Source organism: Psammomys obesus, unplaced genomic scaffold (genome assembly GCF_907164565.1).
Source record: "Psammomys obesus unplaced genomic scaffold, mPsaObe1.curated_primary_1811, whole genome shotgun sequence".
NCBI lineage: Eukaryota > Metazoa > Chordata > Mammalia > Rodentia > Muridae > Psammomys > Psammomys obesus.
In genome coordinates this window covers 13,606,951-13,625,232 of record NW_026585895.1, presented here as the reverse complement: position 1 = coordinate 13,625,232, position 18,282 = coordinate 13,606,951, and the positions used below count along the sequence as shown (strand labels likewise).

Below are 18,282 nucleotides of genomic sequence, written 5' to 3'. Positions count from 1 at the left end.
CAAAGTTTCACTGTAATATAATCAGTCACACACAGTGAATGACATTTTGTCTCTGTCTCTTTGATTGTAACAATGACAAAGTAAAGCATTCATGGCAGAATTCATATTTACTACTTGGCCCTGTACAGAAAGTTATCCAAATTCCACTACTGCTATACAGACCATATGAAAATTTGGGGGGAGGGGGAATGTATATGCGCCCCCGCCCCCGCTCACATATGTATAAGAACTTAATGTAACCCTGTACCTCACCAATAGGTGTGTGTAAAAGAACTGAATGCAATGCTGTACCTCACCAACAGATGCCCCCATCAACCACACTACTCCAATATAAACATTTCTTGCTTCCCTAAAAAGCACTGTCTCAATTTTTTAGTTCAAAACTTAAATCTTATGACATAAAACACAATTAACACTTCCTATCTTCGTACTCAGCCTCCACTCTGATTTTGGGTCAAACAAGCATCAAAGGTTGTTTTGTTTTATGCTGCCTTCTATTTTTGGTAGGACTATAAATTAACATAAGCACTACAGACATTCTAAAGAAGATCCTTCTTATATATACTCCTGACCCATACCTACAGTTAAAAGAGAAAATGCAAAAGCCGTGTGACAACTCTTCCTCCTAGAACAGAGGTTCTCGACTTTCCTAACACTGTGACCCTTTAACATACAGTTCTTCATGTTGTGGTGACCCCAACCATACAATTGTTTTCATTGTTAGTTCAGAGCTCTAATTTTGCTACTATTACGAATCATAATGGAGAGATTGTTGGAGATAGAGGTTTGCCAAGGGGCGAACCGTAGGATTGAGAACTGCTGCCCTAGAGCTTGAGATCTCAGAACAATGTAAGCACAGGGTGGAGGTGAAGGGCTACTTCAGGGGCTGGGGCCCTGGAAGGACACCACAATCACAAAGAAAAGGTTTTGGACCAAGGTGACCAGAGTTGCCCTGCCTTCTGTCCAAGACTCATCTTCTCAGCCTCGGAACAATTCTGTGAATTGTCCCACAGCCTACCAAACCTCTTCCCCTCAAGACAGCTAAAACTACCTTTTTCTGTAAATAAAATCCAGTAATTGGTATAAAATGTAAATACTTCAAAATGGCTTAGCAAAAAAGCTGAAGTAGACTAAAAAGAAAATGAAATCACCAATTCATCAAGATGACCTGTCCATCTTCGCACTTAGCCAGGTGTTCTGACTAGCATTAACTTGTAAAATGTACTGGGCTTCAGTTCCCACCGGCAGTTTCAATCAGCATTGTCATTATTCTGTTCTTAGCTCTGTGAGCTACCAAATTATTAATCTATTATTGCGCTAGTCCTGTTAGTTTTCAATTAATTTTAAACAGTAAATGTAGAAGCTTAGATTTCAGTCTGCGCCTATAAATATAAGAAAAAACCTGCTGAAATGCTCCCATTTCCTTAGATGTCTTCAGTTCATTGACATACTACTTTAAAATATCTTTCAGTTGCTAGGCATAGTAGTATACACCTTTAACCCCAGCACCTGGGAGGCAAAGGCAAGCAATCTAAGAGTTTAAGGTCAGCCTGGTCTACAAAACTAGTTCAAGGACAGCCTGTAAAGGAAAAAAACCCTGTCTCAAAACAACAACAATAAAACAAAATAAGGAAGAAAAAAAATCCATCAACTATGCTAATGGATTTAGTTAGAACATTTCATATTTTAACAGAATTTTTGAAATGTAGGTTTAATTTACAAAATATTCTAACAACTCTATTAACTCCCATGAACTAGATGATAAATGTGTTAAACCAAATATACCTACATAACAGTTACTCACTACGCCTATTCTTCTCTGGCTATTATTAGAATGACTAAAATATCTGAGGCAGGTATATAATTCTGTCTGCAAACCAGAAACACTAAATGAAACATTACACATAACACTTTTTGTTTGTTTGTTTGTTTGTTTGTTTGTTTAGGGACAGGGTTTCTCTGTGTAGCCCTGGCTGGCTTGGAGCTCACTCTGTAGACCAGGCTGGCTTCAAACTCACAGAGATCCACCCGCCTCTGCCTTCCATGTGCTGAGAATAAAGGCGTGCACCACCATCACCTGGCCATAATGAATACTTTAAAATATATACTGAGAATACTGGGCAGACAGTTTAAATGTAGACAGCTTGCCTACCATGTGTTAGACCCTGACTTCCCTATACACACATATTAAATAGATAACTTTGGTTTTTATTCTTATCTGATACCAACAGCTTACAGGTAAAGAATATTATTAGTAAACCAAATACTAGCTCTATTTCACTTCCAGAAACCTTGCTAGCTCTGGCTACCGGTAAGAGAATAATACAAGAACAAGTTTAGAAGGCTGCATGATCCTGTGCTAAGTCCAGGTACTGTTCAAATACTTTCCCAAATACTTTTTAAAATAAATTCAAGTCTTAAAACAAATCTTCTTGGGATAGGCATACAGCTCAGTGGCAGAGTGCTCGTCTAGCATGTATAAGGCCGTCACTTTAATGTCCATTACAAGGGAAGAAAAAGAAAAACTCAAAACAAACTACTTTAAATAAACTTAATCTCCATCATTCCCAAAACCAGATTAGAACCAGGCATACCATTTTTATTTCTGTTTTTTAAGTTAAATGTTTTTAAATTTTATTTTAGATTTAGGTATGTTTTGCCTGCATGTATGACTGTGCATCACTTGCATGCCTGCCCACAGAAAACAGAAGAGGGCATCAGAGCCCCTAGGACTAGCGCTATAGACTGTCATGAGCCTCCATGTGTGCTGTGCTAGGAATCAAACGCAGATCCTCTGGGAGGCAGACAATACTCTTAACCACTCAGCCATCTCCAGCCCTGTTTTGAATGAGAAAGGGTTTCTCTTTGTAGCCTTGGCCTTTGTAGACCAGGCTTGCCTGGAAGTCATAAGAGATCTGCCTGCCTCTGCCTCCCCAAGTACCACCACACCTGGCCTGCTTTGAACTCAAGTTATTTCATCCCCTAAACTAAGATACACAAGTCTTTGTCCTCAACATTTTATTAGTCTAGTAGAAAATAAACAATTAAAATGTCACATAATAAAGTAAGCTCAGATACAGCACATTTGTGATTAGGCAATCAGGCAGTCAGAGGAACACTCAGGACACTGCCTCATCTAAGACAGTGCCGAGTCCGATATCAGAACTGGTCATGGCCATGTGGAACAAGGTCAACTGCATGTAAAAAAAAAAAAAAAAAGACAGGAAAAACCTGCTGAGACATCAGTTTGTTAGACTAGATAAAAGTATAAGTGTGATGAAAAATGAAGAGAAGCATAAAATTGGTCCACAAGATAAGGCAGGAATCAAAACTCAAAAACTATGTGAAACCATTTAAGTTTCTGAGAAATTCAGCACGCAATCAGATGTGCCTTTCAGAAAACCCAGCAAGCTAGGAAAATGACATCCTAAGTGCACACACATTCCAAATTCTCTCTCCCTATGGGGATAACTCAACAGTAAAAACAGCAGCTGTACTCTAAGACATAGCTCACGCTGTTACTCTTTCTTAAGAGAGGGTCTGTGGGGTAGATGTAGTAGCTGTCATGTTTAATCAAGGAGAACACTGGGCCATTAGTGACTCAACCACAACTGACGAGGAAATAGGAATTGAACTTTTTCTTTTGGCTAAACCTATGGTGATAGATGTCAATCCCAGGGCCTCTTGGAAGATCTGACAAGTGGCATGAGTTGCTCTTCTGCCTACAGTATCGTGTACATGGGAACACTGAGTAACTCTAAGCTTACTGCTGTTGATAAAACTAGCAGAGCTAATAAGTATGTTCAACCAGGTTACAGGACACAAGAGCCATGCACAAAATTCAACTGTACTTTTTATTCAACAGCAATAAACACCTGAAAATAAAGTGAAGAGGTTAATTCCATTAAAAGAGAAACAAAACAAACAAAACTGAATACCTTTAATAAATACTACTGTGAAAAAGAAGGAGAAACTCAGAAATTTAAACAAATGCAAGTGGTATACACACATACACACACACACATACACACACACACACACACACACCCCCCAAAAGCCACAAAACATCATTAAAAGAAAACAAGATACCTAAACAATGTAAGGACATTTATGCCTAGACTAGATAACTAAGACTGCAATACTTAAACTAACCTAAACATTCATCTGTAATTCCTACCAAAACTTCACTTTTAAAATGTACCACAAAAATACACTGAAGTGTGGTTGAGGAAAAAAGCATAGATCAGCAGAGAACTAAGTTGTCAACAAGGAGATGTTATACAGTATTACTTTTTACACCAACCAGAATGCTATACTAAGAGAGATAATAACCAAATACTGACAAGGATAGAGAAACCATACTCTTTGTACATTGCTGATGAGGATTTAAAAAACAGTTGGAAAACAGTATGGTAGTTTCTCAAAATAAGAAACATGAAATTACCATGAGAAGAATAAAAGATGATTTAACACATACACATCAGAATATGTAATGCAGCATTTGAATAGACCCAGGGACAGAAATCACAGCAGTCTCAACAGATGTGGAAAAGTTCTTTGGACAAAGTTCAACATCCTTTCATGAACAATGCTGAAGAAACTAACAGCAGAGGGGATCATACTGCAACATTGTAACGGCTGATTCTAAGATATTACACTTAATGAGGAGAAAACGGAGTCTTTCCTCTAAAATCAGTAATAAGACAGGTTTCCACCACTTCACTTATTCAATATGGTAGTTGAACTGTTAGCCAATTATAAAACAAGAGCAAGAAACGAAGTCCTGAGTAGGCAAGGAACTTGCTCAAATCACTCCTTTTTAGAGATAACAGGTCCGACTCCAAAGCCTCCAGAAAGCTCTTACTTTTGATAGACTTTTAGCAAAGTATCAGGACATATGTCCTACATACAAACCAGTAGCTTTTTAATATATCAACAACAAACACTAAGAAGGAAATCAAGAACACAGTAAAATTCATGATGAGATAACATGGTGTAAAAATTTCAAACGTGTGTATGCTGATAGGTAGATAAATGATAGATAGACAGACCTAACCAAGGAGGTGAAAGAAATCCACAATGAAAACATTAAAGAAAAACTGGTGACACTACAAAACAGAGCTCAAGGACTAGCATAATAGTGTGAAAATGCTATGTTACCAAAACATAATCTATATATTCCTCATAATCCTCCATCAAAAGACAAGCACATTCTTCACAGAAAGAGAAAAAAAAATCCTACAACTCATTTGGAAATATTAATGACATCAGGTAGCCAAAGACACTCTAAGCAGGAAAGAAAAAAAAAAAAAAAAAAAAGGCTGGAGGTATCACAATGTCCAATTTCAAATTAAACTACAGACCTGTTAACAGATGCAATATGCTACTGAGACTAACATGCACAGATCAATGAAACAGAACACAGAAGCCCACACAGGTACAGCCACGTGATTTTCAACAAAGGTGCTAAAAAATGTATGTTGGAGAGAAAGAATGTATATTCAAATTTAATGAGGAAACTAGATTCCTCCCTCTCTATGCAAAAATCAATTCAAAACGGAGTGAAGAATTTCATGTAAGACCTCACATTAGAAACTGCTTCAGCAGAGTATAGGCAAGGACATTTTGCTCAAAAAAATAACAGCAAGATTTACCGAACACAACTGCATTAATATAGAAATCTTCTGCACAGCAAATAAAAAGAAATCAAGTTTCTAAATACTAACTTTTCTTCTATGCATTATAAAAACCTTAAAGAGTAGTAAGTTTCTCATTGGCATATATCTATATATATATGGCTCCTGCACAAAAGATATTTTGTAGTTTTAGTGTTTTATACTAGGGGGGTGCACACACTATGGTGGCCAATGGACAAGACGTAAGACTTGGTTCTCTCCTTCCAACATGAGAGTCCTGGGGCTTGAACTCTGGTCAAGACAGCTCAACAGCCCTATTAAGTATGTTCTTGACCACTTAACACAAAGAAAAGACTTGAAATGAGATTAAAATTTTACTCACTTTCGCACCAACACTGCAACTCCCTGTACTCCCGGTGCTCCCAGTTGCAACTCCAGTAAATCTCGCTTCCAATAATTCCTGCCTTCTTGGATCCAGACTGTGAAGCTCATCCATTGCACCTATTAAGACAAAAGCAACACATACACATGTGTATATGCACTTGCGCGCACACACACACACATTACACAAAGTGAATCTACAATATAAAATTTACAAACAAATGCAATAAGGAACTTATTAAGGAAAATTAAGGAACTATGACTTAGCCAGGCGTGGTGGTGCATGCCTTTGATCCCAGAACTCAGAAAGACAGAGGCAGGAAGATTGCTGTGAGTTAAAGGCTGGCCTGGTCTATAAAGTGAGTCCAGGACAGTCAAGGCTACACAGAGAAACCCTGTCTTAAAATACACACACACAAACTATAATTTTTAAAAGGTGCACCCCATTTAATAAAACATCTTATAATAGATTTATAGTTTTGACCACAGACCACAATACACCCAACTCAGTACACAGGCACATTACATAAAGATGTTCCATGAAACGATAGCCTGCTGTAACAGAGTAATAAGATCCTATCTAAGCCAGGTGTGGCACACACCTACAAACCTAACATTAAGGAGGCTAAGGCAGAAAGGACATGAGTTCAAGGCTAGCCTAGGCTACACAGAGAGCTAGCATGGGGTCACATACGTCATCTCAAAAACTGAAGAATCCTTTACAATGCCAATTCTAGTCTAATAAGAGGTGAGTAGGACACAATATTAGTTGTGAGTCATAAGTGAACTACAAAGGGAGCATTTGCCTAGCATACTTGAGGCTTAGATTCAATCCTTAGTACTTTGAAAAAAGGAAGAAATTTATATTATAATATATATTACAATTAAAACATTTTAATTTTTAAAAACTAATGAATTGGACATTATCAAACTTTTAAAGGTCTGTTAGTATAAAAGACATTTCAGATGAAAAGAGAAGTAGAAGACTAGGAGAAAATGTTTCTAAAGCATCTGCATTTCCCATACTCTCCTTTGCTCTAATACCTGTTTGCTAATGCACCAGCACTTAGGAAGACAACAAGCTCTCCTTAGTTCAGGACCAGCCAGGGAGTAACTAGCTACTTTATTTCCCACTGTTTTTTGCACATGTGTAGGTTCTTCTAGGACCTAAACCTTACCATAAGATATGCACAAGGGGAGGGAGTCATTAAACAAAAACAGGCACCCCATGCTGCCTCGCTTCCTTAGTTTCTAACACTTTCAAAGACTTTTTAAAGATGGAATATATGGGAGTGCCCCAGCACAGATTCTGGCACAGAACAGGTGTTTTACGAGTGCACTGGCAGTGCCTGAAAATCCACCTACAACACCAGAGACTTGTTAGCTCACATGAAACCGGCTCTGCTAAGAGTGGTCCCTCTGCAGCCCAGACCCTGCATTTTAATAAGGCTCTGTGAGCATCGCTATCTGAGAAGCTCCACTGTCACCCAAAGATTTGCCAACATTTTTTCATTTAAAGAGAGAAATCCTAAGTATTTCAATTTCTGTAGGCCAACAGGCAAAATCATGTACACATTTTACATAACAAGAGAAAAGGTTTCCACAAGCTTCATGGACAAAACTCAAGTAATATCCATTGGAAAATACTCGTCTGCTGATAAGAATGGACTCTCTGGGGAAACAGATTACCCCACTTACTAGGGTCTCCTATTCCCAAGATTTCTTGTGAACATTCACCCATTCATTCACTGATCTGAAATGAGTTTCTATGTATTTATCTTTTTTTTTTTTTTAAAGAAATTAAGCTTTTAACATAAAAATCACTGTTTGTCAGGCATGGTGGCACACCCATTTAATCCCAGCACTCTGGAGGCAGAGGCAGGTGAGTTCGAGACCAGCCTAATCTACAAAGAGAGTCCAGGACATCCAGGACTGTTAAGAAACCCTGTCTCGAAAAACAAAACTTTGTTGTAATAAACTCATAAATAAAAATATGATCCAGCTAGATTACTGTTCACTCAAATGTACACTCACCCAGGCCCTAGCTATACTAGTAATAAGCTTCTATGGTTAGAATGGCCACCCTGAAGCCCACGAGCTTCACTTAGGATTTTATATTTTCACTATCAATCACATTCTTAGATCTTATTTGTTCTTACTTTCTGCGTACATGTACCTGAGTGTATGTATGTGCACCACATGCATGAAGGCGCCCGTGGAGGCCACAAGGTCTCTAATGAGGGCTGAAACTATGCCCAGTATATCTGTGCAGGACTGACGATCTGCCTTCTGTGATGGCACTCAAGTCTATGAAAGTGCGTCATGCGTCACGAAGTGTGCATTGTTTTCATTTTCTCTATCTTAGGTAGACATACCTATTTGGTTGGTTGGTTGGTTTTTTTTTTTGAGACAGGGTTTCTCTGTGTAGCCTTGGCTGTCTGGAACTCACTCTGTAGACTAGGCTGGCCTTGAACTCACCTGCCTCTGCCTCCTGAGCGCTAGGATTAAAGGCGTGTGCCACCATGTCTGGCATGTATGCATTATTTTATGCATTCATTTAAAATAACATTAAATTAAATCTGAAGAAAAACAATTTTCAAAAGTAAACCATATTTGATAATAGTAACTGACAATCTTTGACCATAAAAACTTCAATTTCGGCCTTTAAACAACTGTAAAAACAAACAAAATACTTTACCATCCATCACCAAGCCAGTCAGCATACTCGGCTTTTGCTGTTAACAAGTATTCATGGAACCAACACTAGTTTAACTCCACGATAGTGAACGGCAAAGGACTTGCTGACGCTTAACACACTGAGCAATCCCAGGCTTTGAACATCTGACAGTTTTTATTAGTGTTGTGAATCTGCATAAATCTCTCTGTTCCGTGCATACTTAACACTATCCACTGTGGCACAGCTTGGTAGGTTGCACTCCTTTGTTGCCTATGTGTTCCCTCAGCTTTGAAAACACTTGTCTCTAAGTGCTCACAAAGCACATTCGCAAGGCTAATTGTCCTGCAACTTTAAACTTGAGTTCTCTAGCAAATACTGACAAGCATCAGTAACACCCAAGCATCAGTAACACCCGGCAACCCCTCGAGAGCCGAGAGCCGGGAGCCGGGAGCCGGGAGCCACTGTAAACGATGAGCCTTGCTTTTTCATTGACTACCAAAGCCACCCCAGAGGTCCTTACATGTAAAAATCAATTTTCTTGCCAAAAAGCTAAGAGTTTTAAACAAGTCTCTGGATATAACTTTTTTGACTTCCGTGATCCAACAATTTCATTAACTCAACATCAGTAAATGACTCTGCTCAGCTAGCAAATGAGTCCATTGGAAAGTTGTTTTAATGGTAACTTCACTTTTTTTTTTAATTTTTATTTTTTAGGAAGAAATGATGCCCTGATAGGATACTTCATTTCAAAATTTCCAATTATAAACCCAAAAGCTGGGAATGCTGCAGTATGTTTACTCTGGTGATGCCAACATCTATTATTCTATCCCAATTTTACTGTTACTGCATAATAAGGAAAATGTAAGGGTGTAGTTCCATGGTAGAGTACATACTTAACGTGTACAACACTTGGGTTTTAGTTCCAGAACATATGTGCTAACAGGGATCTGTGTGTCACGCAAACACACACATCACTCAACATCCATTTTCTCTTGTTCTGATGGACATGAACTAGTAATAAAGAAAACAAATAACAAACCAACAACAGCCAGAGCACTCAGCATGCTGTCACATTATAACTATATCACTAAAATTTACAATCTAAGAGCAATATAAAGTGATGAGAATTACAAATGTATGGTCTCTGTCACAACTACTCATCTTTGCCACTGTAACACAAAAAGAGTCATAAATTTTGGGAAGATTTAACACTATCTGTAGACAATGAAACTGAAGTTTCAGTATTGTCCTTCTTTTGATCCTTTAAAGTATATTTAAAATACAGAAATACAGAGTTTGCTGACTATTATCTGAGAGCACATTTCAAAGACTTCAATCTAATCCAAGCTGTCAATAACACTCAAGTGTTCAGTATTCAATTATAAGGGTAGAAACGTTGAAAGAAAAGTAACAATGCCACAATCCATTAAGTTATTTCCTATAAGTGTTTATACTTCGTAAAAAATTATAGAACATACTAAAGACATTAACTTGTTTGGTTTTGCTTGTTTTCGAGATAGCTTTTCTCCGTATAGCCTTGGCTGTCCTCGACTCACTTTGTAAACCAAGTTGGCCTAGAACTCACAGACATGCCTGCCTCTGCCTTCCTGAGGGATGGGATTAAAGGTGTGCACCACCACGCCCGGCTGCCTTTAATAGTTCCTAAGGAATAGGCTAGTAATACCTGCTAGTAATCTACAATTCTAGAGATCAAGGCAAGAGGATCCCAAGTTCAAATCCAGCCTGAGCTACTCCTAAGGAATAGGCTAGTAATACCTGCTAGTAATCTACAATTCTAGAGATCAAGGCAAGAGGATCCCAAGTTCAAATCCAGCCTGAGCTACCCGGCAAGACCCTGTCTGAAAAAAGGCACCACCAACAAAAAGAACATTCTCTAGCTATGCTATGCGGCATACCATCATTTTTACTAGCCTATTTCTCAGATTTATAGTTGGAAACTCCAAATTGTAAAAACAACAAGAGCTGAGACTACCCAAAAGAGAGATCAACAGCATTATACATAATCAAAATAGACTCAGAGAACAAAAATGAAGCACATAACTTGACCCCACTGAGCACTGTGCTGTGCCCCTCTCTCCTCTCTGCCTGTGTCTTTCACACCATGATTACCAGCTATCACGAAGCATGACATCCCAGAATGGCATCGAAGGTATACTACGGAAGGTGTACTATGGTCAATCAGCATAACTTACAATAATACCATTTTCAACGAGTGATTTTTTTTTGTTACTTAAGTCTTCAACAGTCAAAATAAAATCAAAATATTTAGAAAGCATGTCTTTGACATATTACTGTCATTTTAAAACTTCAAACTTCCCGAAGTCCAAAAACTTGTAATTCATTCCAGATTGTTAACTTTCTGATTTTTCTGACTGTTAGATCTGAAAACTTTCAGATTATTAAGATCAGCCTGATATGATCGCTTATACATAATAGTTTTTCTCCTGTCAATGTTTTTCACATAATGCCTGATAAGGCTGAGGACATTTAATAAAAAGGAAAACCAGAATAAAAATAAGAAATCAGTTTAATAAAATACTGCATTTAAGTTATCTCTTTTTGCTCATCTTAACGTACTTCAAAGTACAGAAACAAGAATGAAGTAACAATTTTTTTTTAATACTTTAGGGTTAATTCTGACTAGTGTCTTAAAACATTTGCCAGGGTCTAACCATAGAAGTGTGGTTCTCATCTGTCCAAAAGAAATACATAATAAATAAACCCTTCTCTTTGTAACAGGCATCAGATCATTATAGAAAGCCATAACTGATTAAAGTACAGAGCTATGGAACACAGTCCAAAGTGATCCATCTACAACATACTCCCTTGCCTAGGACTTGGAGAACATTCTGGAAAAGGGGGATTGGAAAGATTGTTAGAGCCAGATCAGACAGTTTACTGAGAGCCGTATCCCTAGAAATGTCACATTTTATACAAGCAAAGTCTGTTTGTTCACTTAATTCTGTTCTAATAAACTATCTCTGAGCCATATATACCTACATACACACACACACAGGGAGAGAGAAAGAGACGAAGAAAGAGAGAGGGAGAGAGGAAGGGAGGGAGGGAGGGAGATTACACACACATAAAGCAAGAATTTTAACCAAATGATAAAGTCTTAAAAGCCGCTGAATCTATTGTTTATGCTCAATTATACAAGCCCACAGTGAGAAGAGAGTCTCCTCTAGACTCACCCTGAGTAAAAACGCTATCACTTCAAACACTATTCTTGTACCCTTCACAGGAAAAGATTAAGATATGCTGAGACCTAACTCCACAGATTGAGTTAGAGGCAATACACTGGATTTCTGCTTCTCTAGATATGACTTTTAAAAACTAATTTAAATTTCATCCCTTATTAATAAAAAAAAATGTCTGGTGACTAATCTTTCTTTCATCAAAAACTAAAGTCACAGAGGGGCTGAGGAGGTAGTTGAGCACTTGAGAGCCAGGTCTGAAGACCTGAGTTTGGAGCTCCAGAAGCCTGAAATAGTAGAGCCTGTATCAGACAAAGCCAAAGAACCTAGACTGGAAGTCGTCGTTTGACCTCCACATGTGTGCCGTGACACACACAACACACACACTCTTAAAACTGTGTAGGCTTGGTCAGATTCTTTACTCCCCTGCTGCAGCATCCTTAGATTTAATAGAAACATAACGAAACAAAATTTATAGATATGCTACAGTAAAACAAGTTTGTATTTTGAACTAACGCTGTCACTTGGGGCTCATTCAATAAAATGCACCTGTGCGCATGCTGACATACAGGTGTGTGCCAGCACATACAGTGCACTCGTAATTTCCCTATAATGTATGCTCCTTCCAGCTTTCCCCGGGGTCTGGGATCCTAGTGGGTAGAATGGCATAGATTTTAATGCTTAATTTCTCTAATGTCATGTAAGATAATTAACCAAGATCCTTTTTCGCTAGCCTCAGGCTTACAATTTTAATTTCCTCTCTTATGCATTCAAACATGAATATACAGATACACGTTTATACTAGATCTTATTTCGATATTAACACAGTCCCATTTTAGAAACAAGGAAAGTGAAAAAGAGGTTATGGTATATGGCCATCTGTTAAAGGTTATAGACACTCAACCAAAACACCTTTATCCCAAAAGAAGACTCTAGAAGAAGTCTGTGTGTATGTATGACAGAAAGAGTGGAGAAATAGAGACAAAGAGGAGTGTACAATTGTGCTGGGAGAAGGAATACTCTCCAAACACAGAGTCAGTAGAAACAGACTGAAAAGTCAGCTGGACCTTGTCTTCACACCAATGACTCATTACCCAGCGATTTTTTCTGCTTCTCTGTCTTTCCTTACTCTTAAACTAACAGTTACTTATTAAACAATAAAAATATAAAAAGCCTCCCCCCCCAAGATCGTCTCCTAGGTCCCATTCCTCAGAGGTACAGGCATACCTATACAATCATTTAAAAATATTTTTCTTTCAAATTGTCATACTTTCTTGACAAGATTTATTTCACAATGCCAACTTGTTTGCTATGACCAAAAGAGTTATGTATCTTTATTTTAAAAACAAACAATTTTATTTTGTTCTCTATGGACCCTTAACTTTAATAAAGAATGCAGAAATGCCGACAAAAATGCAAAATGCACATTAATTCAAGTTAAACCCCAGCCCTAGCAACCAATGAAAACCAGAGTGTGCATTCTGACTTATTTTTCTCTCACTCTTTCTTTCCCCTTCGTTATCCAACAATACAGATTATGCATTATAGTAACTCCTGATATTTATTACTTTAAAGTGAAAAAAAGGTTCATTATGTGGTAACTACTGCTAAATGAAAGAACGTGCATAAAAATCCTTATCCAATTCCCAGTCTGACCTTATTTTTCATAACTAGCAATCATATATTTAAAAACTCATCAAGCTTGTAAGGCAAACACTTTCCAACCTGAGCCTCTCCTCAGCAAGATTTCTTTTGTTAGAGATCTGAATTTGGTTTGCTTTAGAGGTGAAAATAAGAATGATGGTGAGTGTCATTGTCAGGACTTACTTGCTTATCCAGCAGTAGGGACAGACATTCAGAAGTCTGCACTATGGCAGTGACGCAATGGTCATCAGCAAAGAGCATGAGATGATGAGAAAAGGCATGTACACAGCAGAGTGTAGCATACAGAACTGAGGTAGAAGGACTGGAACACTGTTTCACTGCCATGTGGAATATGCAATTCCACATGTATATATGCAAAGGAATGGAAACCAATGTCAGACCCATTTCCATTCCCATATTTACTGCAACACTGTCCACAACAGACAAGTCACAGAATCAACCTAAGTATCCCTCAACAGATACACTGTTTAGCCTTTTAGAAAAATCCTTTTCAACAGGCAAGCATGAACAACCTACCTAAGACATCTGCTAAGTGACACAGGCCAGGCAAAGAAAGATAAATACCAGGTACACACAGAATCAAACAAGTTTAACTCACAAGAAAAAAACAGATTGGGATTGGTTAGGATGTGAGCTAAGGAACTAAATGCTGGTCAGAGCATATAAAGATTCTGTTACAGTATACCTCACAATAAATAGCACTACTGTAAGAGGTGGAAACATCATAAATATCTTTGGTAGATCAATGAATAAAGATACTGTAGGACAACAACCTAACAAATGGGAAATTCTGACACATGCTGCAATATGACAAACCTTTGAAGACATTACACTACATAAAATAAGCCACAAGGAGGATAATAGTGCAGTGAGTGCTAGGGGCTGGGGCTAGAGAATGAGCAGTCATGGCTTTAACGGCAGAGATACAGCTTCGCAAGATAAAAACAATCTGGAAATAGCTGTTCAACAATAAAACCACATACACTCATCAGTACTAAACCTAGAAACGATTAAGACAGTAAACTGTATATCATACATTTCTCACTACAATTAAATGTCTTAATACAATTAACGCCTGCACTTGTACTTGCACTGTTACACCAAAAAGAGGTTAGCAATTTTGGTTCTTGACTTTTCTGTATCTATGAAAAGACAAATACCTACTCACTAATAGCCTTGGAAGGAGATCAACCATTTTGTTTCATGTATAAATCTCAAATTCCCATGTCCATAAATGAGATTTCATTTTTTTACATGGCAGACCCATTTTTCTGCTACCTATGGCTCCACTCACACTGTAACACAAAGAGCAGTTGCAGCTGCTCCGCAAAAAAAAAAAAAACAAAAAAAAAAAACAAACAAAAAAAAAAACACCTAGTTTGGGAGTAGAGATGTGCTCAACTAGTTGAGTGCTTGCCTAGCATGCATGAGGTTCTGAATTCTGTCCCCCAACACCACATAAAATGGGCATAGTGGCACATACCTGTAATTCTAGCATTCAGGAGCTGAAATAGGAGGGTCCTCCTGGGAAACCTATAAAGTTTGAGGCTATACTACCTGAGTTAATGGAGAACTTCAAGAAAAGAAAGAGAGAGAGAGAGAGAGAGAGAGAGAGAGGAGGAAAGAAGGAAGAAAAAAGGAAAGAGAAAGAGAGAAGAAAGGAAAGAAAGAGGTGAGAAAGAACGAGAGAGAGACAGAGAAAAGAGAGAGACAAAACAAAGCTGTTTCAGGATCCAAGGTGCATTCAGTGGTACAACACACACAAGACTATGGCTATGATTCTCACCTCCTCCACCCCACAAAGGTTTGAAAACTCATATCTAATTCCAAAATAAGGGATAAGATGATCAGAAATAAATTAACTACCAAAAACACTGACTCAATACAGTACATTTTTGAAAAATAAAGTCAGTTTTAGTTTTTAAAGTAGCCTTTTATTTTACTTTAATCACCAAGATGTAGGCACAAGTACAACTGACTGTTTTAAATTAGCATACCAAAATGTTGCACTACGAAATTTTCACACATGTATATCATATATTTTGCTTATATACCATTCTATATCCTCTTACTATATCCCAATCTACTCCTCAAGGGCCCTTACTTTCACGTCTCTTATTCAAATTTGTAGGCATTTTAATCTGGAGTTTATATATAAAAGAAAATGTTCATTTTTCTTCATATGATGCTATCTAGATCAATCTATATCTTTCAAATAACATAACTGCATTCGTTATGGTGAAATTAAAGTCTACTGTGTTTATATGGCATACCTTCTTTGTCTATCCATCAACTGGTAGACACTTAGGCTGATCCTAAAGTATTCTGTCTGTTGTGAAACTGTCACTGATAAACCTGGGTGTGTAGGAATCAATTACATGCTGACCTTTTTACTCCCTCAAGTGTGTAGTCAAGTGCTCTAGCAGATCATATGGCAGTTCTAGTTTTGTTTTGTTTTTAAAGGAAAGTCCAGGCTGTTTTCCACAAGAGCTGAACTATTTAGATTCCCGTAAGCAGTGCCTACGGGGTTATTCCCTCACTCTACAGTATTTGTTTCCTTTTCTTTCTTCTGTTTGGAAGGGATTGAACCCAGGCTCTCAAATGATGGGCAAGAGTCCACCTACCAAGCTATGCTCCTGGCTCTTTTTACTATTTAAGTCAGAGTCTCACCAAGTGCTCAAGCTGGCCTTGACTTTACTGAGTAACTGGGATGACCGGCCTCTACCAGTAGGCCCAGCCGATTGTCCTGATGCTAGCCACTCAGATTATGAAGGTAAAGCTCAACAGAGGGCTTCTGCTGTTGTTTGAGACGCAGTCCTGCCATCTAGCTGGCTGGACTGCTACATAGCTTACTTGCTATGTAAGCCAAGCTGGCCTTGAACCTGCAGCAATCTTCCTAACACTGCCTCTGCCATGCTGGAATTCCAGGTGCATTCACCACCAAGTCCTAATAGCTAAGGATGCTGCCTGTAGAAAGTGTGGTAATCCATGGTCTTTAAAATAAAAGATCAGTTATTAAGCTCTTAGGCTTCTCCTAATAAATACAGGCTTTACACTAACTACTAAATCCGAAAACTTTAGGCCTAAAAGTCATTTTTACTTTACACAAATTTAGAACAGTATCATTCATTAACATGTGCAACAGGGTGAAGATTTACTGTAGTGGTATGTACATGCCAAGCGGGCATAACACCCTGGAGTCAATCTCTAAGACAGTAAACATATTCTGGCTCTCCCTCTCTCTGTCTGTCTGTCTCTCTCTCTTTCTCTATTCCCTCTGAGAACTGATAAAAATATGAAGCTCTGGGTTCAATCTCAAAACCAGCAAACAGAGACAACTAATAAACACTTTTATGAAAAGTACGTATTACTTTTGCATTTTCTTAAGTGATGGAAAAGGCTCAGAACACTAGAAATAAGGACTGTAATGTATCACATTCATTTTCAAACACTTCTAAAAGCTCAGGGACCTTTAGACAATGACCGAATTGACTGCTATTTTAAGAAGGTGGCGTGATGCATTTCATGTCTTCAGCATTATGTTTACCATAATCAGCATCATTATAACTAACCCACAAAGGAAGGGCTATTCACAAAGTAACTTTATTGGCATAACGTGATTGCCCCCAAAAAGACTTCACAAATTATGTCAAGATATTAAAGGAAAAAGCATCTCTACCTCAAATTAAACCTACAATTCCAGATAGCTAAGCAGTGACAAGCTGACTGGTCTGGACATAACTAAAGGCAACCTAAACAAAAAATAAAAGAAGGAAGTGATAAAAAAAAATTACTCAAATTTGAAAACCAACTTGTGTATTAATAATACTCTAGAGATTTTAGGTAAAGTGGACCAATCTATCACCAAGGAGGCGTGAGCGCTAGCTTCCGGGTCCCAGACATTGAAGAATCATTTTGTAAGTGAGGCAGATAGGCAGGGGCGTTTCGCACCTGTGTAGGGGTGGCGTGCATGTGCGTGCGCAAGTGTGTGTTTTTATATAATAGAGTTCAAGTGGAGTCTACACAGGGGACATTTCTCCCAGAAAGCCATGGATTGCCAAATAAAATGCTCAGGGTCAAGTGTGGGACACCACCTCTCAAGCTGTTGTTCAAGGGTGTCCTGGAGACCCCCCCCCACAAGAAAATACAGCTTTCTGGCTGGATTTAAAGCCCACTCCCGAGGAAGAACTACATCCCTGGTACTGTAAGGCTGAGCTCTCCCATACTTGGAGAGCTCAGGCCCCAGAGATACTGTTGTTACTCTACTAAATGGACAGTGCAGCAAGTTGGCTTCTAAATTTCTCTCTCCATACCCATGTATTAGTGCAGCTCTCAGGCCTCATCAGAAGTGTCTTTGTGCAGTGGAGGGTGGGAAATGAAAAAACTCACAACTGGTCACAGTGCAGTGTCAGTGCAGTGCCTCGCCACAAATGAGACAGTATCGCACATGCACACGCACATACCCCAAAAGAGCAAAAACAAAACCCCCCAAAAAAGCCTGTCCCTGCTGAGGGAAGGGAAAGTAAGACTAAGAGCCGAAGGTCTGGGAGCGCCCAAGCAAACATCTTCTGGACTTGACAGGACCACTGCACTCACGAGCTCACGGCAGCTGCAGTTGCCTCCACAAGACCTGGATGAAAATCAGGTCAGTCAACATCTAGCATGGAAGGGAGAGAGGCTCAGGAGCCTCCACTAACAGCTATGG

At 38.6% G+C, this 18,282-nt stretch overlaps 1 protein-coding gene across 1 annotated transcript in view; it reads right to left on the bottom strand.

Annotated features, from left to right (window-relative positions):
* Window positions 1-18,282, bottom strand: part of Tlk1 (tousled like kinase 1) — a 107,845-nt gene that overhangs the window by 67,346 nt on the left and 22,217 nt on the right. The window contains exon 2 of the mRNA XM_055600238.1: window positions 6,019-6,137. Coding sequence (XP_055456213.1) covers window positions 6,019-6,137 — 119 coding nt within the window. The remainder of the gene's footprint in view (window positions 1-6,018; window positions 6,138-18,282) is intronic.